The following is an 18,064-nucleotide window of genomic DNA, read 5'->3' on the forward strand; positions in this document are numbered from 1 at the left end:
GACTTGCTTGTTTTTCCAACCAGGGTTGGTGTCTAAAGAGTAAAATTACCTCCTGCACTTGTTATACAAAAAACTCCAGATTATAATTTAGGCATGCCTGTCTATGTGTAGGAACTGTTTTGCTAGGTTAGAGGGCTTGGAAAAGATGACAGTCTGATCTGAAATTCTGGAATGGTTGACTTCTGACATCTAAAATGCTCCTGAAGTATGGTAACAGAACAATGAGTAGACTCAGTTTCAAATTCACCTTCAATAATCCTGAAGAGGGAGGCCAGGACTGAGCTATGTAACATGAAGCATTAGGTGCCAACTTACTCCTGCTTCAGACTATTAGTTGTGAATTTTGTAGAAATGTTCTTACTGCAGTAGTGTGTACAAGTTGAGGGGTTTTTTCTGAATTAAAATGTCTGAAATCATTTAGGACCTGGTGTTAGCAGCTCTATTCTGAGTCTCAAATGTCCCTCTGTAAACAGGCACTTCTTAGAACTTTGACTGACCTTTGTTTAAACTTTGATAGACACATTGTAAGAATTGTAGGCCTTACTGGGAGGAGAGCACTGCAGAGCTAAGTAACTAATTAACACTGGTCACATTGATGCTCAGAGGAAAACAGAATGAGATGGGAAAGCAGCATAAAGTAATGGGCACAGTAGCTTAAGGTAAACTTGTATGAAAGTGCTCAGGAATAACAAGACCAGATCTGAGCAGTCTTATTTAGCAAAGCTACAGCACATCCACTAATTCTGGGATCAGATAATGCCTTAATCTTCATATTATATTAGCAAGGAGAAGCACATGTTCGTTTCTCTTACATTTGTTCTGGCATAGTGATGAAAGGTCATGTGTGGAGGAAAATATTAAGAAAATTAAGAAAATAATTATTAGCAAGAAATATCAATCGCTGGAATGCTTTGGGTATAAAGAGGTCTCAAAGGAATCAGAATATCTGTATGAATGCTGTTCTTTTCAGCATTTAGTGCTTAAGTAGGAATTTTGCAGGAAAAATATTCAACCTAATGCGGCATGGCAGGAGCATTGACAATTAGGACATCCCTGTGACCTCCCTTGCACTATTTGTTATTGGAGTAATGATTTGAAATACTAAATATATTATTGCTGCAAAATATCCCTCCAGTGTCTGCTGCAGCTAGATGCTTTCTTGATGCTTACATAGATACTTCAGCTGCTACTGTTGGTTTTTTTTTCCAGAAGATACAATCACTTGGGTGTTACAGAATCACCCTGGAGTCTCAAATTGTCACAGACTGGCTCAGGCATTCTTGCTGAAGTGTGTTTCTTCATCTCCTATTCCTTGAGCTCTTCATGGCACCACCACGAAAGATACCTTTGTTTTGAGGGCAATTCTTAGCAGCCTGGTATGTGGCTATGTCATTTGCTAAGGAGAGTTTCTTTGGGCAAGGTAAAGAAATCAGTTGGAGTCGTAAATGCTCTTGATGTGACATTCATAAGAGCAATTAACTATCACAGTTACTTTTTGCTGGCTTACTGAGTTGAGGAATCATACTGTGTGATCAGATGAGCAACAGTTAGTGCTTAGGAATGGGGAACTGGGAAGCTGAGACCAGAGGGGGAAGGAGCTGTTTAGGTTAAGCAGTAAAATTGCATTGGAAGAGGAGACAGGTATGTGGAATATCTCCTTTTTAAAAAAAAAGAACCTTTCTTTATGCATCAAGAATTAGAAATCGTTCTTGTAAGTCCCCAGGCTGTCTTTTGCTGCTTCAGGTTTTTTTTATTCCAGTTCTTCTTGCTGCTTTATTACCTTCACTGCTTGTAAGGTACTTTTCTCATGAGCACCTACCCTGCTGGAAGAACAGCAGTAGAGAGAATCTTAATGCAAACAGAGAACAACTCTGCCTTGAGGTCTTCCAGCTATGACTTTTTATTTGGGAGGATAGTAGTTGTTTTTTGGGTGAGTGTTCATCTGGCTGCCTGGATTTTCCTTTGTTGGTGCTATTGAACATGTAAAAAAGGAATATGCTTCCTTATTCTGTCCTCTTTTTGAGGGTATTTGGCAATAATTTGTTTAGGAATTATCGTCAAGTAGAATGGCCTGCAGCTCTAGACCTTTGGAGGAATGTCCCCTCTAAATCAGTATCTTGAGCTTTTTTGTAGTTGCGTGTAGTGTGCATCTCCCTCATCTTAAATTGATTGATGGTGGTTACCATGTACTACCAAATCAAGAAGGGAACCGCTGAGCTCTTAGAGAGCTGTGGTGCTCTGCGTAAGAGGCTCTGCAGGTAAGATGCATGTCTATGGCTTGTGACAGCTTTTGCAGAAGCTGTTACTAAGACCACAAACTTTGATTGCAAATGGAGAAATCAAAGCTGCTGCATTAGGAAATGTCTGAGAAGTGAGGCTAATCTACCATGAACATGTATGCTACCAGGGACAACAGGAGATGCTGCAGACCACTTTTGGAATGGGTTGATGTCAGAAATTACTTAAAATACAACTGGTTCAAAAAGTACTACAGCAGATGAAAATTCAGTGTGGTTGGGTGTTTTTTGGTGGTGGTGGTTTTGTGTGGAGGTGGGGTTTTTGTGGGTTTTTTGTTTGTTTGGGGTGTTTCGGTTTTGGGTTTTTTTTTTGTCTGTGTGGTGTTCAACATTTGTTAAAGTGTATTTATTATGCGCACCTATCATAAATTAGAGTTTAAAGTTTTCGGTGCTTTTTGCTGCTTTTCTATTAACAAAGTAAAAGCATGACTCCAAATCTGTCAACCTTTACTCGGGGAGTGGACACTTTAGTAAAACCGAACCCAGAGTACAGGGGCAGTGTCATTCCTATGAGGCTTAAATGCTGGGTCATTTTTTTAACATCTAATTCTTTATTTCTGATGTGATTAATTCTGAAATTTCATTTGATTGAAACACATGTATGTTTGAACCTGAAATGACCTGTGGAATGGGAAAGTTTATTTCTAAGTATCTATAGAGAGAAATAATTGTCAGAGCTGATAAGTAGCTTTTTCCTCCTGTTGGTATTCCGGTAGTCTGCTTCCACTGTGGATATGTGCAGTGTGAAAATCAAGGGCGGAGAAGTATTAGGAGAGGCTCAGACAGTAGGAGACTCTAAATAGTTCATTGCCAGAGAGCGTGTGTCATCTTGGAAGTCCTCCAATACTATTGGTTTTATTTCTTTAAAGGCCTGTGTTCTGAAGCCAGGTTTATGGCATTGACCGAGATCCGTCTTTGCGGAACTGTCAGTAAGACTTAAAAGGAAGATCTTGCTATTCGTTGCGTACTGTTCATTATGCAGCAAAGTGCAACAGTGTCCCGAATATAACCTGTGCCTGGGTATTCTTAGTATCAACTAATTAACTATATTTACTACTATGTTTCTGAAGTATCTAATAAGATAAATGTATGTATTATAGGTAATGTTATACTTGCTGTTCAGCACATGAACATTTCCTACTTCACACTGCATTAAATATAGCAGTTCTTGATATCTTCCATAAATAGATTTTGCAAATGATCTTCAGATGGGGTAAGGCTGTTTAAATGTTTGTCATATACTGCTATTAGTGCTGAAACAGAATTCAGAGCAATACTCAGGCTGTTTCTTTTAGTGGCATTTTTTCTCCTGTCTCCAATTTTTTTTCTTTGTGTGCCACCATGTGCCAAGGTTTGTGGAGCTGTGTGGAGAACTGGGTCAGAAACTTGACTTGGTTTAAAAATAACTCATCAAAAGAAAGATCTTTGTCAGTTCTCTGTCTTGTTCCTGCTATGGAGTGCTGTCAACAACTGTTGCATCTGAGAAGCTACCTGTCATGTGAGGTTTTCCTGAAGAAAAATTAAAAAATCTTGAATAACTAATCAATATTGCTTTGACCAGTTGATGATAGGTGAGAGATTGTAGTTACAAAACTATGTCAGGCTGCGTGGTCCACAATTAGTGCGATAGATTGAGATAAATTAAGTGACAAGAATTGACCTACTGAACAGTGGTTGCAGAGTAGCAAGATTAGAAGGTAATATTGTGAGGCAGGAAATGTATTCAACCTATGAAAAAAGCACAAAGGAGTTTTTCATAGGTCTTCAATATGTAGTAGTGGTCAGGGATTTTTTTCTGCTACAGTAGCAATGATTAGGAAGTATTTTTTTCAACTCCCTTATACATCCCCAGATTACATGACGCTGTAGAGATATGGTTAATTTGTGTTGTGTCTCAGCTGGGTGGGTTACATGACTTCAGGAGATCTCCTTTGTCAGAGAGCATATTCTAGTACCCACTTTGAGATTGTATTCCAGTAAACTTGATTTGAAAAACATCCTGTCATATCTCTTTAATGCTTAAGTTTGTGAAGAGCTTCAGAATTCTCATCAATGAATTGCTGCATATGGGATACAGAATAATGTTGTTGACATGATAACGTGGTTAGGTTTAAGCTGTGAATCAAAATCAATCTGTAATCAGTCACGATTTTATTAAATAACCTAAAACTGAATGCAGGTTGTTATTTTAAATTTTTTAGCTTTTTTTTTTTTTTTTAATCTGAAGTAAAATATTACCTTTTTTCAATGCATTTCTTGGTTTTCATTAAAAGGTTGTTGTCAGTATGCACAGTAAAACTCGAAAATCATGTACTGAGTACTAATGCACCTGTGGTGTGTGGTTTATTTTTTTTATTATATTTTTATCTTTACTGAGTAGGTAGTGTGCATGTTGATTCATTTATTGTTTTACCATTGAAGTCATCTCTGCTTAAATACTGTTGTACTTTTGCATGAATAATGTTTACAGATAATGGACTTGATTTGCCTTGTGGAAAAACCTGGGGGCAGGGGGGACTAAGATATTCCGGAACACTCTCCCGGAGAGGTTTTCTGAGTTCTGGAAAGGGCATTTCACAACACTTGATAGAGATGTGATTTGTTCCACTTCACCTGGAATTTTTAAGGGTTCTCAAGTCTTCGTTTTTTTGGTTCATAGACCTTTCCAAGTTCAAGGACCTCTTATTTGAAACCTGTAAGAGTTCTAGAAGGTATGTGCTTGAAATGGTGCCTGTTGTCAACATACTGCTTCCTGTGCATGTCTGATCTCTGCCAACTCCTTATAGTGGTGGTGATGCTGTTACTTCTTTGCAGTATGATGACTGAGTGTGCAATTTCATAATTTACTGCACTGAGGTTTGTTTAGTTTGTGTTTTGGGGTGGGGTTTTCGGGGGGGGGAGTTGAAGGAGAGAGGGTGTTTTGGGTTTTGTTTGGGTTTTTTATCAACAGCTTCTAGCAGTTCTGGAGCTTCACAGAGTTGTTGGCCTTAGTCCAGTTAATTGCAGTAGTGTGACATCAGGATCCTCATTATCTAAGGAGATGAAAACAGTCATGGAGCATTTTGTTTCCAAGATAGCTCTGTATTGCTTGAAGAGTTTAAGGAAATTCCTTATCCTCTCTCTTCCTAAGGAGATGAAAGCCCTAAGCAGAAATCTTAGTCAAGCAATCCCTTGACTATTTTTTTTATCTCTTCTCCTCCCCTCCCCCATCAGTGTAGCTGACTACCTGTGGAATGCTTAAATCCTCCTTCAAGGAGATTATAGGTAGATACTGTTTTGAGTATGTTCAAGCATGCTGTCAGTCAGCAGGGGAGTCTCCACAAGCTGTTTGCAGTTAATGATTTTACTCAGCCTTCAGTCATGTTTGTGATTGGGTTATATTCTGTGTTGGAAATAGAGGACTCCTTTAGCTATCTGTGGATGGATTTGACAGCTACTTGTTCAGCAGCAGAAGGGCATTATTTTTTGTTGGTTAGTGGGGTTTTTTTGTATCCTTAGCTTTTTTCTTTTCTTGATACTTAAATCTGGTGTATTTTCTACATTTACATCTATTTACTTTGAATCCATGCTTGTCTTTCCTTTCTAATGCTTATCTGCCATGGTAGCTTAATTATTAATTCAGTTTTTAACTGAAGTTCTTTCCAATCTGGCAATACTGACTAGCTCCAAACAAGATAATTTCTAGTCTAGCACTGGCTTTGAAATTACCCAAAGCCGTTACTGCCTAATGATTCCATACGTTATAAATACCTGTGTCATTGCTTGCTTTCATAAGAAGCTTTTCCACAATCTGCTCAGTTATTCATCTGTCAATGCTAGGTTGCTGGATCCACAGGCTTTTTCTGTGTTGGATGTAGTCAAGTACATGGACGTTTACAGTGCTTTAAAAAAATGAATTGCTTTTCCTGTCACATTGGTTTACATTGCTAGGTGTCTATTGAATCTTCACTGCTTTAGTTCTGATAGTTGTTTAAACTTGGCATAATTATTTCTCGCGTTAGGATGGGTACAGGCAATTTATTTTAGATGTTGATGCCTCAAAGTTTTCTACTGTTTGAATTGTCTCCTGTCAATTTATACTGACACTCCTTTCTTCGTGGCACTTTTTCTAGTCCAACCAGCCTGTTGAAACTAGCATACTGTGTTCAACTATATTGAATTATTTTTTGTTAATCAACATTAGAAAATGCCCTGTTGTCCCTTGACTTCTGTGCAGACATCATGCTACAGAAATACTATAATGGGAAAATACAAATAACACAGGTGCTGTAGGACAATGTGAGAAGTGTAATACAGACATATCCAAATGTTTTAATGCAGCTACCTTCTGTTCCGCAGGATTTGAGCTGCATGTAGCCCTAGACTGGCTGATCTTCTTGGGACTTCTGTGAGACTAAGTGTCTGTCAACTTCCCACACCTTCCTGTGATAGGTTATACAACAGTTTATGTTCATGAGGTCCTAGAGTCTTGGTGCCTGGCAAGGAAATATGCAAGCAGTTGTTTGTTGAGCCGTATCTAGCTCAGCTGTAGTTAATAAACCCATCTGTTTGATTGTATGGAGTTACTGAAGTCTATTTCCTGTTTCGGCAATGCTGAAGCACACAGACTAATTTCTCGTGGATCATGTGGTTCAGTTGCTGCTGAACATGTAGTTGACATTTTCAGTTGGAACGTGTCTGCAAGCAGGGCTCTTCTGCCCTTCGGAACTGTGTCCTTCGAAAGCTGGGAAATCTTTCAGGACAGCTTTCTCTACACCCAGTAACAGTACATCCCAGTAGTTAGGAAAATGAGCAGATGTATCAAGAGACCAGACTTGTCAAACACGGAAATTAATGACTGAGCGCTGGTGGGAAGGATAAGGAGAGAAATTATCCATGGATGTAGATAAGTCTGAGATTCTCAGTGCCTGCTCTGCATTGATCATCACAGACAAGGTCTCATGGGCCTTTGTGCCTGGAGATGGGGTTTGAAGGAGGAGGGAAACTAGTAGTACTACAAGAAAATTATGGATCTTTTGAGAAATATCAAGTTCATGGGATTAGATGGGATATTTCTGAGTGTAGAGAGAGCTAGCTAATGCTATTGCAAGCCAGCTTTCTCTTTGAATAGTTGTGGAGATCAGGGGTAGGCCTCAGTGACTGGAGAAAGACATGCTGCAGCCATCTTCCAGAATGGCAGGAAGGTTGATTTGGGGAACTACAGGCTGGTCAGCTGCACTTTGGTCCCTGACAAATTGTGGAACAAGTGCTTGGAAGCCATTTCTAGCCATATGAAGGTCAAAACAGTAATAAGGGTTAGCAAGCATGGATTTACCAAGGGTACTTGTCAAACGCTATCTGCTGTGATGTAAAGACTTGAACTGTGGTTGAGGAGAGAAAAGCAGTGATGTCATCTTCCTTGACTTCAACAAGGCTTTCACCATGGTATCCGAGAGCATCCTTGTGTCGCATTTGAAACATTACAGTCTAGATGAGACTGCTAGATAGGTAAAAAGACAGTATGGACCATTTTGCTTGGAGAGTCTGATTTGGGATGTGTCATGCTTTGCGTCTTATTGGTGACCTGGCACATACAAGAATGCACCCTCAGCAAGTCTGCAGGTCTTCGATATGGAGGAGTTTGCAGGCAGGATGTTAGAACACATAGCTGCCATCTGCACAAACCAAAATTTCTCACAATTCACAACAAAAGACCAAACCACCTTTCCATCATATAGAACACCAGGGTATGAAAAGGGGAGTAATACAGCACCACTTTTTTGTTGCATTTCTTAAATGAAGCAGCATCTGTGGTATTGTTTGGAGAACCTAAAGTTCTGCATTCTCCTCCAGTGTCTAATTCCATGCATAGATATGGATACTTCTTTCTGTTCTGAATGAATGCTTTATAGGTTTGTTTTATAAGTTCGAAGTTGAGCTATACCAAGTCTGTATCAGAAATGGCTAGAAGGTATCATTCACAATTGTCTAGCTTTTTAACTTGTTACAAATTCTAACTTCATCACTGAAATTCTTTGGGAGAAATTTGGGGGCAGGCCATTTCTCTCACTTGATCAGTAACCCACTGTTCAATTTTGTCTGAGAGTTATTTGAAAGTCTTCATTTTGTGTTTCTCAATCGCATCTGACATTATAATACTAAAAATGTTGAATGCTGTTCCTTTGTTGTTGCAGTTACTGAAGACAGCCAATATAGCTGCTAGTAGACTAGCTAATAGACACATAGGATGTTTGTTTTGTGTTCTTGGTGATTTGGGGGTTCTTTTTGCTTGGGTGATCTGGTTTTATTGTTTGGGTTTGGTTTTTTTTTTTTAAGGAACATGACCCCAGTTACTCTCTTTCTGTCTCTCACATCAACTCTGTAAAATGTCTAAAGCCTAGGTGAAAAAAAAGGGTGAATAATTGGGAAAAAACTAAGTTTTAGACTTGGTACTTCTGCAGGTTGCGAGGAATTATGTACTCTGACTCAAGTCACATAATATTTAGAGATTGCATGTGAAGTTGTTACTGAAAGATTAGAAAATTGTTACAAGCATTTAATGCAAGGCGTGCTGCTCTTAAGTGTATGAAATCACCTCTATAGAGCACTTTGTGTTTTAAGTTTCTTTGTACAAGTAACTGTGTGTGTTTTATTTCAGATCATGGAGCAATGTGGTGCAACAAGACTTGGCTATTTTGGAAGAAGTCAATTTTACATTGCTTTGAAACTTGTTGCTGTGGCCCAGTCTGGTCTCCCTCTAAGAGTGGAAAGCTTAAATACAGGTAAATCACAGGATTGAGGGGAAATTTAGTTGCTGAGCAGAATTATTGTACTTGGCTCACAGATTCTTGTAGAGTGACCTTGTAAATTGATGTGGTATGTCTTTTTATACATATCTCTGACTTAAAAAAATACTGCGGAGGGAGTGTGAGGGAGTGTGTTCTTACAGTGCAAAAAATAATGTTAATACCTTACTCTTATTCAGTAAAAGTATTGTGTTCATCATGGGGTAAATGAACATCTACACATATGACCATTGTGTAGATACAAGTTCATTCTATAGATGACTAATGTGAGAACTTGTGCACTATGTCCTCTGAATAAAGTACTAATGGGACTAATGTGAATTGGAAGGAAAAGAATAATGTGACATTTGCAGGCTTTTGTAGTTGCTGAGCTTATGAAGCCTTGATTTCAGCAAACGGAAGGTCATTTTTCTGAAGTCATATTCCTTCACGCTTGGCTTGACAATTTTCTCCTTTCTTAGCGCAGATATGAAGATTGGTGGTTTAAGATTTTTAATTTTTTTTCCTAGTGAAAAATCTGACCTGTAAAAGATCTTTGAAGTCTGTTATCAGCCAAAACACCTGTTATCCTCCTTTTCAAAGGTCAGCTGTGGTTGGAAGTAGTGAAATACGAAGAGGAGAAGGGCTTACTCTAGGAAGATGGTTCAGAACAGCAGAAAAAGCTTTGATATGAGGCTCTACTGTAGCCTCAGAGTGACATAAGTGTATCCATGTCGATGCTGCTCTGTAAGATGAAAAGAGACTTAGGAAGATGAAGTCATGAGTTTTAAGCCGCTGTAGCCTTTTGCAGCATAGTACGTGACTCACAGCTGAAAAATATCTTAGGAGCACAGCTTTGCGCTGAGGTGACTTCCCTTGTAGATTTTATGTCTGTAGAAATTATGATATAGTTGATATATGCTAGTAATTAAAAGAAAGCTTAGGAGTTTATGTAAAGCATGTAAATTAAACAGTAGTTAAGGATTGTTAAAAACAATCCAATAGGACTGAAGTATTTGACAATACTATAAAAAAATGAAGAGAATCATCACATACACTTTTACAGTTATGTTTATTTGAGGATTGTACAAACAGTATGTACTGCTTTCATGGGTGGTTTTGTAGCTTTTTGGAGAAGTGCATGGTTTCAGTCAATATTTTGCTAGTATTCAAGTTCCTTTCCGTTCATAACCCACCCTATGTTTATAAAGCATTTTCCTGATGAGTGTTCCCAAATTTTTCAGCAAGTTGTAGCAGAATGCCATAGAATCAGGAAGTTGGAAAAGGGTTCTTCGACTCTTTAATATCTGATAGAACTGGGACTTCATGTAACAATTGTGGGATTTCTCATCAATTGCCCATTGAAGAAGGCAAAGACTAAAATCTGTGTATATAGCTTTTTTCAGAGTTTTTGTATGATCGGGTTTATTTTAATGCAAGATACCTTAACTGGAAGGAGCTTTTCTATTTACCAAAAAAAAAGAAAAAATCAGAAGAAATTTGAAGGAAGGAATTAATTCCAAACTATAAAATATGTTGTTGTAAAATTAGCAGCCATTGGAACTGTTATGATGGAATACGTTTTCTTGATTCACAATAATACTAGAAATATTTGTAATGGTTTCTGGACTTCTAGGAATAATTTTCTGTAACTGGTTCCAAACCTACTAAATACATCAATTGTCAGAACATTTATTTTTGCTCTAACTGTTTTTAGCTTTGGTTGTCTGTTGCCTTGGTTGCAGTGGTTCCAGTCCTGTCTATGAAGTTCCTGCTTCTAGGATGATTCACGTGTTGTAGCAGCTACTAAATAGCTAAAATAGAGCAGGCTGAAGACTCATAAAATGATTCTGAGCTTGTGTTACCTTCCTGTGAAAACTGGCTCAGCAGGCTGGCCACAGTCCATCTCCAAGAAGTCTGGAACAGGAACTGTTAGAGCCATCCCAAGCTAAATCATATATCCCTTCTTTGTTCAAAAGAAAACAGTTACAGTTAGTTAAAGCTTATGTTTTAGGACATCTACTTTTTAGGTCTGCATTCTATGCATGTTTTAGTCCATGATTTTTTTTACTGTTACTCCCTCTGTCATCTTGGTATTTTCTCTCCTCTTCTTTTCTTGTTTCTCTTTCTCTTTGGTTCACCATGTGTCTCTTCAGTAGACAGGAATGTGAGTTGCTGAGTGCAGACAACAGTCAAATTTTGACTACTAAGTCCATCCAACACAAGTGTCATCCAGTTGATTCTTAGTTAACTTAAGTGCTTTTTTGATTACTCAGATGTGCAGTGTAGTAATAATACTAGCTTAATTATTCTACTGCAAGCCTCTAAATCTGTTGTTCCTTTGCTGTCCCAGAAAATTTTCCTTCTGGGAAGTTGAGAAATTAATGAGCCAGTGTCTATTTCAAATTAATGTTTATTTTCTAAGTATGGAATGCAGTTTTTGGTGGAGGAAATTGTTACCAAGGATGTGAGCATAAAAAGTACGGAGAACTTTCTAATTTATTCAGTATCAATATTCTGTTCATAACAGTATCAGTCATTCTGTTGCATTTATAATTGAGGGATTTCTGAATGGTAACAAATGCTGTAGTGTTGAAATGAGGTTTTTCTGCTGTACGGGGGAAAGACAGGAGAGGTAAAAATGGCAAATTGCAATTGGTGATGTAGAAACTTAGTACAGCAAGACAAACCTGTCTATCTAGTTTTGTCTTTATCTAGTCTTGTTTTTAAAGAAGACTGTACAGTAATTCGTGTTCCTTCTGAGCCTTTTGTGAATTAGTGCTAGATATCTCACGCCAAAGCCTTGTGTTGGAACAACTGGTTGCATAGATTTGCATAGAATTGCGCAGATTGCCAGTTGGATGTTCTAGTGTCTATGTTTTATCCCCTGTTTTGCAAGCATACAAATTTTCAGTTTTGTATGCAATGACTTTTTCACTGTTTGGCTGGCTGTAGTTCACTGTTTAGCTAAGTGAACTGTTTAGCTTAGTGCAATATGGGGTACAATGCTGACGTGAAAATTGGCATCTAGGAACGAGGAAGGCATCAGGAATTGATTTAACAGTGTTTCCACATGATGGGTAGCCACAAATTTAGCAAAGAGGCTGTGTTGCATGCTCCTTCCCCGTGATGAAATCTGTTTAACACGTTGAATTGTGCTTAGTGACAGAGGCTTAAATCAAGAATTTATGTTCTTACTGGAGCATTGGTTTTTAATGCTGCGTACGTAAAGATGTCTATGGATACGTATTTGTTGAATGGTATGGATTCAAATTACACTCTTCAAATACAAATCAGTTTAATGTTTACTTTTGATGTAATAAACTGGATGCAATTTCATCTCAAATCTTAATACAGTTGGTATTTTTTGACTTGACTAATTTTCAATACCAAAAGTAATTGATGTAAGCAGTCAGCAGGAGAAATTAAATTTGAGCCATGCTTGTAAATTTGTTTTGTGTTGGAAAAATAATTTCCAAGTAAGCCGTGCAGCAAATCTTTCGATTTATTTTTTTTATTCACAGTGGACCAGTAAGAAAATTGTGCCTGGGATTCATAAAAATGATAGGAATCTTACAGTGAAAAACTGAAGACTTACATAGCCTCATTTTTATATCAGGCTACTCTGAACCATGGTACATAAAGCTAAGGACCTCCTAATATTTTGTAGAAAATTTGCTTTATAGGTGTTTGTGACAAAGTATCCCAGTAAAACACCAAATTTAGCTTTTATTGTAGAAAGGTGTACACAGGTGTGTTTAAGCAACACAAAGCAAAGTTGCAGTGTTTGCAATAAGACTAGATGATATTATTTGTTGTGAATATAAACATGACATCAGATCACTAAAAGATGTTGAATGTACTGTAGTATTTTAGCATTTGTTTTGCTGTATGAAGACTCTCTAATTTTATATATGTGCTAGAAGTGGTAGGTAAGTCTTGAAAATAACACTTCAGTAGTTGTATGTCGGCAAAACTAAGAAAAAATGAGCTAAATGCAAATTATCTGGTTACTACTGCATTTAAGGGAGAGTTGTATTGCTACACTTAGGGAGCTGCGTGAAGTCCTCTGTATACCAAAACCAGAACTTGAGTAGCAGCATCATGGAACATAATGCAGAAAGAATATTTGCTTTTTTCCAGCTGGCAGATTTTGGCTCAAGTATAGCAGCAGTCTCAGTGTTTTGAGTAATTGAGGCACGTATGAAATTTTAGCTACGAAACAGAACTGCGTTTTTATTTTCAAGCATCATACTTCTGCATAGTAAATAGCCTGCTCTATTTTTTCTTCTTTTTTTTTTTTAACAGTAAAGGACCTCCCTCTTCCCAGATTTGTTATGACAAAGAATGAACAAGAATCAAGACACACAGCCTTGTATTCTTCAGATGCTGATAACTCAGCTTCATATTCAGGTGTGATTCCTCCTCCACCTGGCAGGATACAAGTCAAAAAAGGCTCTGTGAGCCATGATGCAGTTCAGCAACGTACATCAACTGATCAGCAGGTAAGTTAACTTAAAAGATTAAATAGGACTCTTAATCACTACTTTGCTGCTTAGGTGTAAATTTGATAGGACTTTTAAGCTTTGTTGCTTTCAAAATAGTTTCTTAAAAAATTCCTACTGATGTAGATTATACATGAAGACCACATGCTTTGAAATATTTACATGTAGGAGACATTTTTTATGAAGTCTTATAATCTATGATTAAAATACTGCTGGTAATGGACAGAATTGGGACAGAAAAGAAAATCAATCTCTAAGATGTGATAGCAAATATCAAGTTGTAATCATTAAGATATTAATACCTTGTTTATTAGATCACATTGGCTTCCTGGTGATTGGAACAGCAGTACTGAATGCCTTGGAAGACTGGATTTCTAGTCCTTCAACATGCTCCAATACTTTTAAATCTGAAATACTTAATTTAGAGATTTTTTGTTTTAAATCTCACAGTTACTCTTCTCTGCTGTACATTTTACTGTTCAGCTGTTTAATTATTAAGTAGGTACAATAAGAATCAGAAATAACAGGTAAGTTTTCACAGAGCTTTATATTGCATTCCAGTGATGAGAAAACTGATTTCCTTTTGCTCTATGGTTCTTTCATCTTCAGCTGAGTAAATGAAAACTGTAAAGTCTTACAGCTCTTTGCCTCCTCATAATTCCTTGGGGTTTATAGGCTTTACAATCTCTTTCTCTATGGGTAAATCTTTTCTGATTGTCTTTTCTACAAGCAAGGACACTGAATACAAATATTAAATATTGCTTAGTGTATTTGTCTGTGTGCATAACTGAATGACTTTTCTTCCCCGTGGTATGCTGTCTTTTGAGTTTGTTTTGTAAAGAATTGAGGAACTTGCAAACATACCTTAGTCTCTCTGGGACTCAAGAAATAGCTCACAGATGTTTATTAATCTCTCTGGGAATAGCACAAACTGATCCAATATAAAGAAAAAGCAAATTAGCAGAGGCAATCCGTAATTAGTGTTTGGCTGCCACTTCGTTTCTCCCAAAATGGAGATGGGGACTAGCGTAACAAAAAGAGGGCTGGCAGTAGATCTGAAAATAGCTTGTCATCTGGTTTTGGGTAGGTGCGTTTGAGAGACCTCCCAAGTACTTCATGAAGAATGAACAATTGCAGATCTTCTTGATCTGTTGATGGGGTTTTACTTTGGTTGAAATAGTGTTTTGTATGCTTATGAGTTTGTTTAGTGAACAGCTGCAATTTGATATAGGAATCTGTACTGGTGTAACTTTAAAATAACAAAAAAAAGTGGTGTTTGAGGTCTTCAATTTCTGGATAAAGAAGCCACATATTCACAAAGATGTATGAGCACCCAAATCTCATTTCTCCATCTTGCCTGACGGAAGGAGCATGGTATCTCCTTCACACATGTCTGTATAGGATCATCAGAAAAAAGAAACTCTAAGTTTTTTGAGAGATCTGCCCCAGAAAACAGAGTTGAAGCAAACGTAATGGACAACAAAGCATTGGGTCCAGTGGTTTTAAGTTGTATTAATGGTCTAGAACATCAGGGACGTATTGTCTGATTTTGCACCCTATTGTAAAGTGCATTTTCTGTGGCTGATTCTACATTTCTGGCTGTATAACGAATCCATTCAAGTAGCCTTCTTGTCCCAGTCTAATAGTTACAGATTTGGACACTGTGTTACAAACAAGCTGAGAAAGGGCTTTCTCGTTTAACCACATAAATACCACTAATTGGGTTATTTTCCAAAAGGTGGATACAGCTTTTATCCATTCTTTTGTATGAATTGCTGATCCAGTTGTCTTTACCTAGAGATATCACTGAAATTTATAAAATCTAGAAAGAAGTTAAGACAGTGAATTCTCATTATATGCCACCTCTCTCAGTGATGAGGATGAGCAGAGCCGAAGTCTGAGGAGTAAATTACTGCATGTCATTTTCCTAGGGATGACTGTTCTTTCAGCAGGAATTCAAGTGTCAAAATAAAGCTTGGATATTTCACTTGTAGAGCTTGTCAAGTAGCCTGTTAGATATTCCATTAGTGAATATGTGTTTGGTTTTGGTTTTACTTTTCTTAAACTCTTTACTGGCTTTGATAATATTTCTGGCACTTCAAAATACATTGATTTCATTAAATACTCTGGCTGAAATATTGTTTGTATGAAATCATAAGATATCTTAATCTTTGTTTTTAAAAACTACTTTTGTTCATGTGCAGCTTCCGTATTAGTGAGATATGTTATGCATAGGGTAGTATCTTATAATTACAAATTATTTATGTAAAAGAATTTTGCTTAGAGTATTGTCTACCGAAATGTCTTGGCTAACACTATTTCTTCATCAACGCATTATTTTGGCAGCTCCCCTCAATGAGCTTCACTTGGAGGCAGTGTGTTGGAAAACGACAATCAGGTTGTGTTTCCAAAGAGTAGCTAGCTGTAAATGAGGTCATCTTTAAAAGTAAGCATGGGCCAAGTTCCTTTTGCTGTCTCTGTCCATTTCTGTGGAGGCATTTTTAGTTCATAATGGCTGTGTACTATGTAAATATAGCACTGGCCAGAAGTTTGTCTTTTTAATATTGTTGGTGTTAATAGAAGATGACTGAAGTCATGCCCAGGTGTCATGGAAGCTGCAGAACTGATTCTAGGAGTCCAGCTAAATAATGAAAGGTGCCTTCACTCACTAGGTGACATGTTGACTGCATGTCCTCGTAGAGATAAAATGCTGAGAGAAATTTCCTTTTTTTTCCTGCTGACATAATTTCTTCTTACCAAATAATAGAGGCTGAGTAGATTTGAACACTTCTGCTGACCGTGTGACATGTTGACATAGATATATTAACCAGAGTGTATAGAAATACCTCTATACGCTGGTAGTAGCAGCTATATTAATTCAGGCCAATCTTAAGAATCTAGATTCTGTTGAGTTCTTGTCCTCTTTAGAAAGAAATCCTCCTAATAGAATTAGGAGCTGTCGTTGTAGATGGAAGCTTTTTTGGCTTCTGGGGTTTTTTTGGTGGTGTTTTTGTTCTGTTTGTTTGGGGTGGTTTTTGAAGGTGTAAGGCAAATGTACTGAAAACAGTTTCTTAGAAAAAGCAGCAATATTGAGATTTGGAAGTATTTTATGTCTTATAAGATACTTTCAAAAGTGATGAATGTTCTCAATATCTGTCTGTCACATACTGCCTTTGGATGTTTTGTGTTTTGTTGTTACAGCCAAAAGGCAAATACTTTTTCCAGTGTCTTTGAGTGTGATCTAGGTGTTGATTAGGTACGGCTTTAGGATACTTACTGGCTTGCCTCCCTTTTCCAGGAAAAGTGGGCAACTAGTTTCAATAGATGTTGAGTCTCTAACAGCTGAAAAATGGGTATCTGGCAGGTGCTTGTAGGCTGAACTGTGCTATATCCAGGTGAAAATAAAAGGTAAAGCTGAAGGTAGTTATCTACCTAATACTGGCACGTTTATGTTGATTTATTGCCATATCAGTGCAGCCTTAGGAGGGGACAGTTCAAATTTGGCACCTGTAGCAGTCAAAACTTGACGATTTCAACTCTTTTTGATTATGTGAGAAGTTGTGTGACTTTCTTTTAAGATTTTGCCAGTAGTCCATTTCTGTTTACTTCTGTTTTGTAGATTGAACAGGTAATTCCAGGCAAAAGATATCTAGCTTTAAATAAATTGCTCAGGACCACAGAACTGGAAAAAACTTCTTGTGTTATAGACTCTAACCCTCTATTGTCATGATAAATTGTATTAGATAATGAGTTTTTAAAAAATCAGGGTTTTGTCTTGAAATCACACTTTTATCGGCACAGCCAGCCCAACACTGGCTGTGTTGGGGAGAACTGTTGCAGAGCATTAGTGGGAATGTGGTAGGAATTCCCACTTAACTTTACTCAGATCAGGTAAAACCTATTCTTTTAACAATTTTGTACTTAGTATTTGCTGCAGAATACCACCAGTATTTACTAGAAAGCCACTGTATTACCCCTTAGCTTCATTTTGCTTGACAAAACAATCCAGTCTCAGTTCTGTTTCATAAAGTAGTTACCAGTAATCCCTATTATACTTCTGTGCCTTTGAATCCAATTTGAATTTGTTCTTACTGAAAGTATTTTACTAGATTTGTTCCAAATGAGATGTGCATCCAGTCTTTTGTTTTCAGCTGATCGATTCTCGTTATGCACTTTGGTATTAATTTGCACTATGCAAGAAACTGTATTTTATATTTTAAACTCGATAGTTTACTGTTACCTGTGTCCTGAAGGGAACCTTACATTTGTTGTCAAAATTCATCAGCATGCTTTTTAGTGTGCATAATCAGTTACCTGAAGTACCAAATTAGGTCATTCCCTAAATCAGTCATTCAGGAGCATTATTAGAAACTTCCTTTCAAACCCATAGTTCCCACTCTAATAAATACGGTTCTACTTTGCTCCTTCTGTAGCCAGTTCTTTTGCACCTTAGATTCTCATATTAATCTCCGCATTGTTGGAATTATCTTGTATGGTA

At 37.4% G+C, this 18,064-nt stretch overlaps 1 protein-coding gene across 21 annotated transcripts in view; it reads left to right on the top strand.

Moving 5' to 3' along the window:
* The window catches only part of REPS1 (RALBP1 associated Eps domain containing 1), a 62,586-nt gene that overhangs the window by 7,045 nt on the left and 37,477 nt on the right, over positions 1-18,064 (top strand). For 20 of the 21 annotated variants that reach the window (XM_030489059.1, XM_030489054.1, XM_030489043.1 and 17 more), the window contains 2 exons: positions 8,935-9,058; positions 13,370-13,566. In XM_030489059.1, the coding sequence (XP_030344919.1) occupies positions 8,935-9,058; positions 13,370-13,566 (321 nt within the window). Of the gene's footprint in view, positions 1-8,934; positions 9,059-13,369; positions 13,567-18,064 lie in introns of those variants that run through there. The other variant, XM_030489064.1, reaches the window with a different exon arrangement.

The sequence above is a fragment of the Strigops habroptila genome, chromosome 6 (genome assembly GCF_004027225.2).
Source record: "Strigops habroptila isolate Jane chromosome 6, bStrHab1.2.pri, whole genome shotgun sequence".
Taxonomy (NCBI): Eukaryota; Metazoa; Chordata; class Aves; order Psittaciformes; family Psittacidae; genus Strigops; species Strigops habroptila.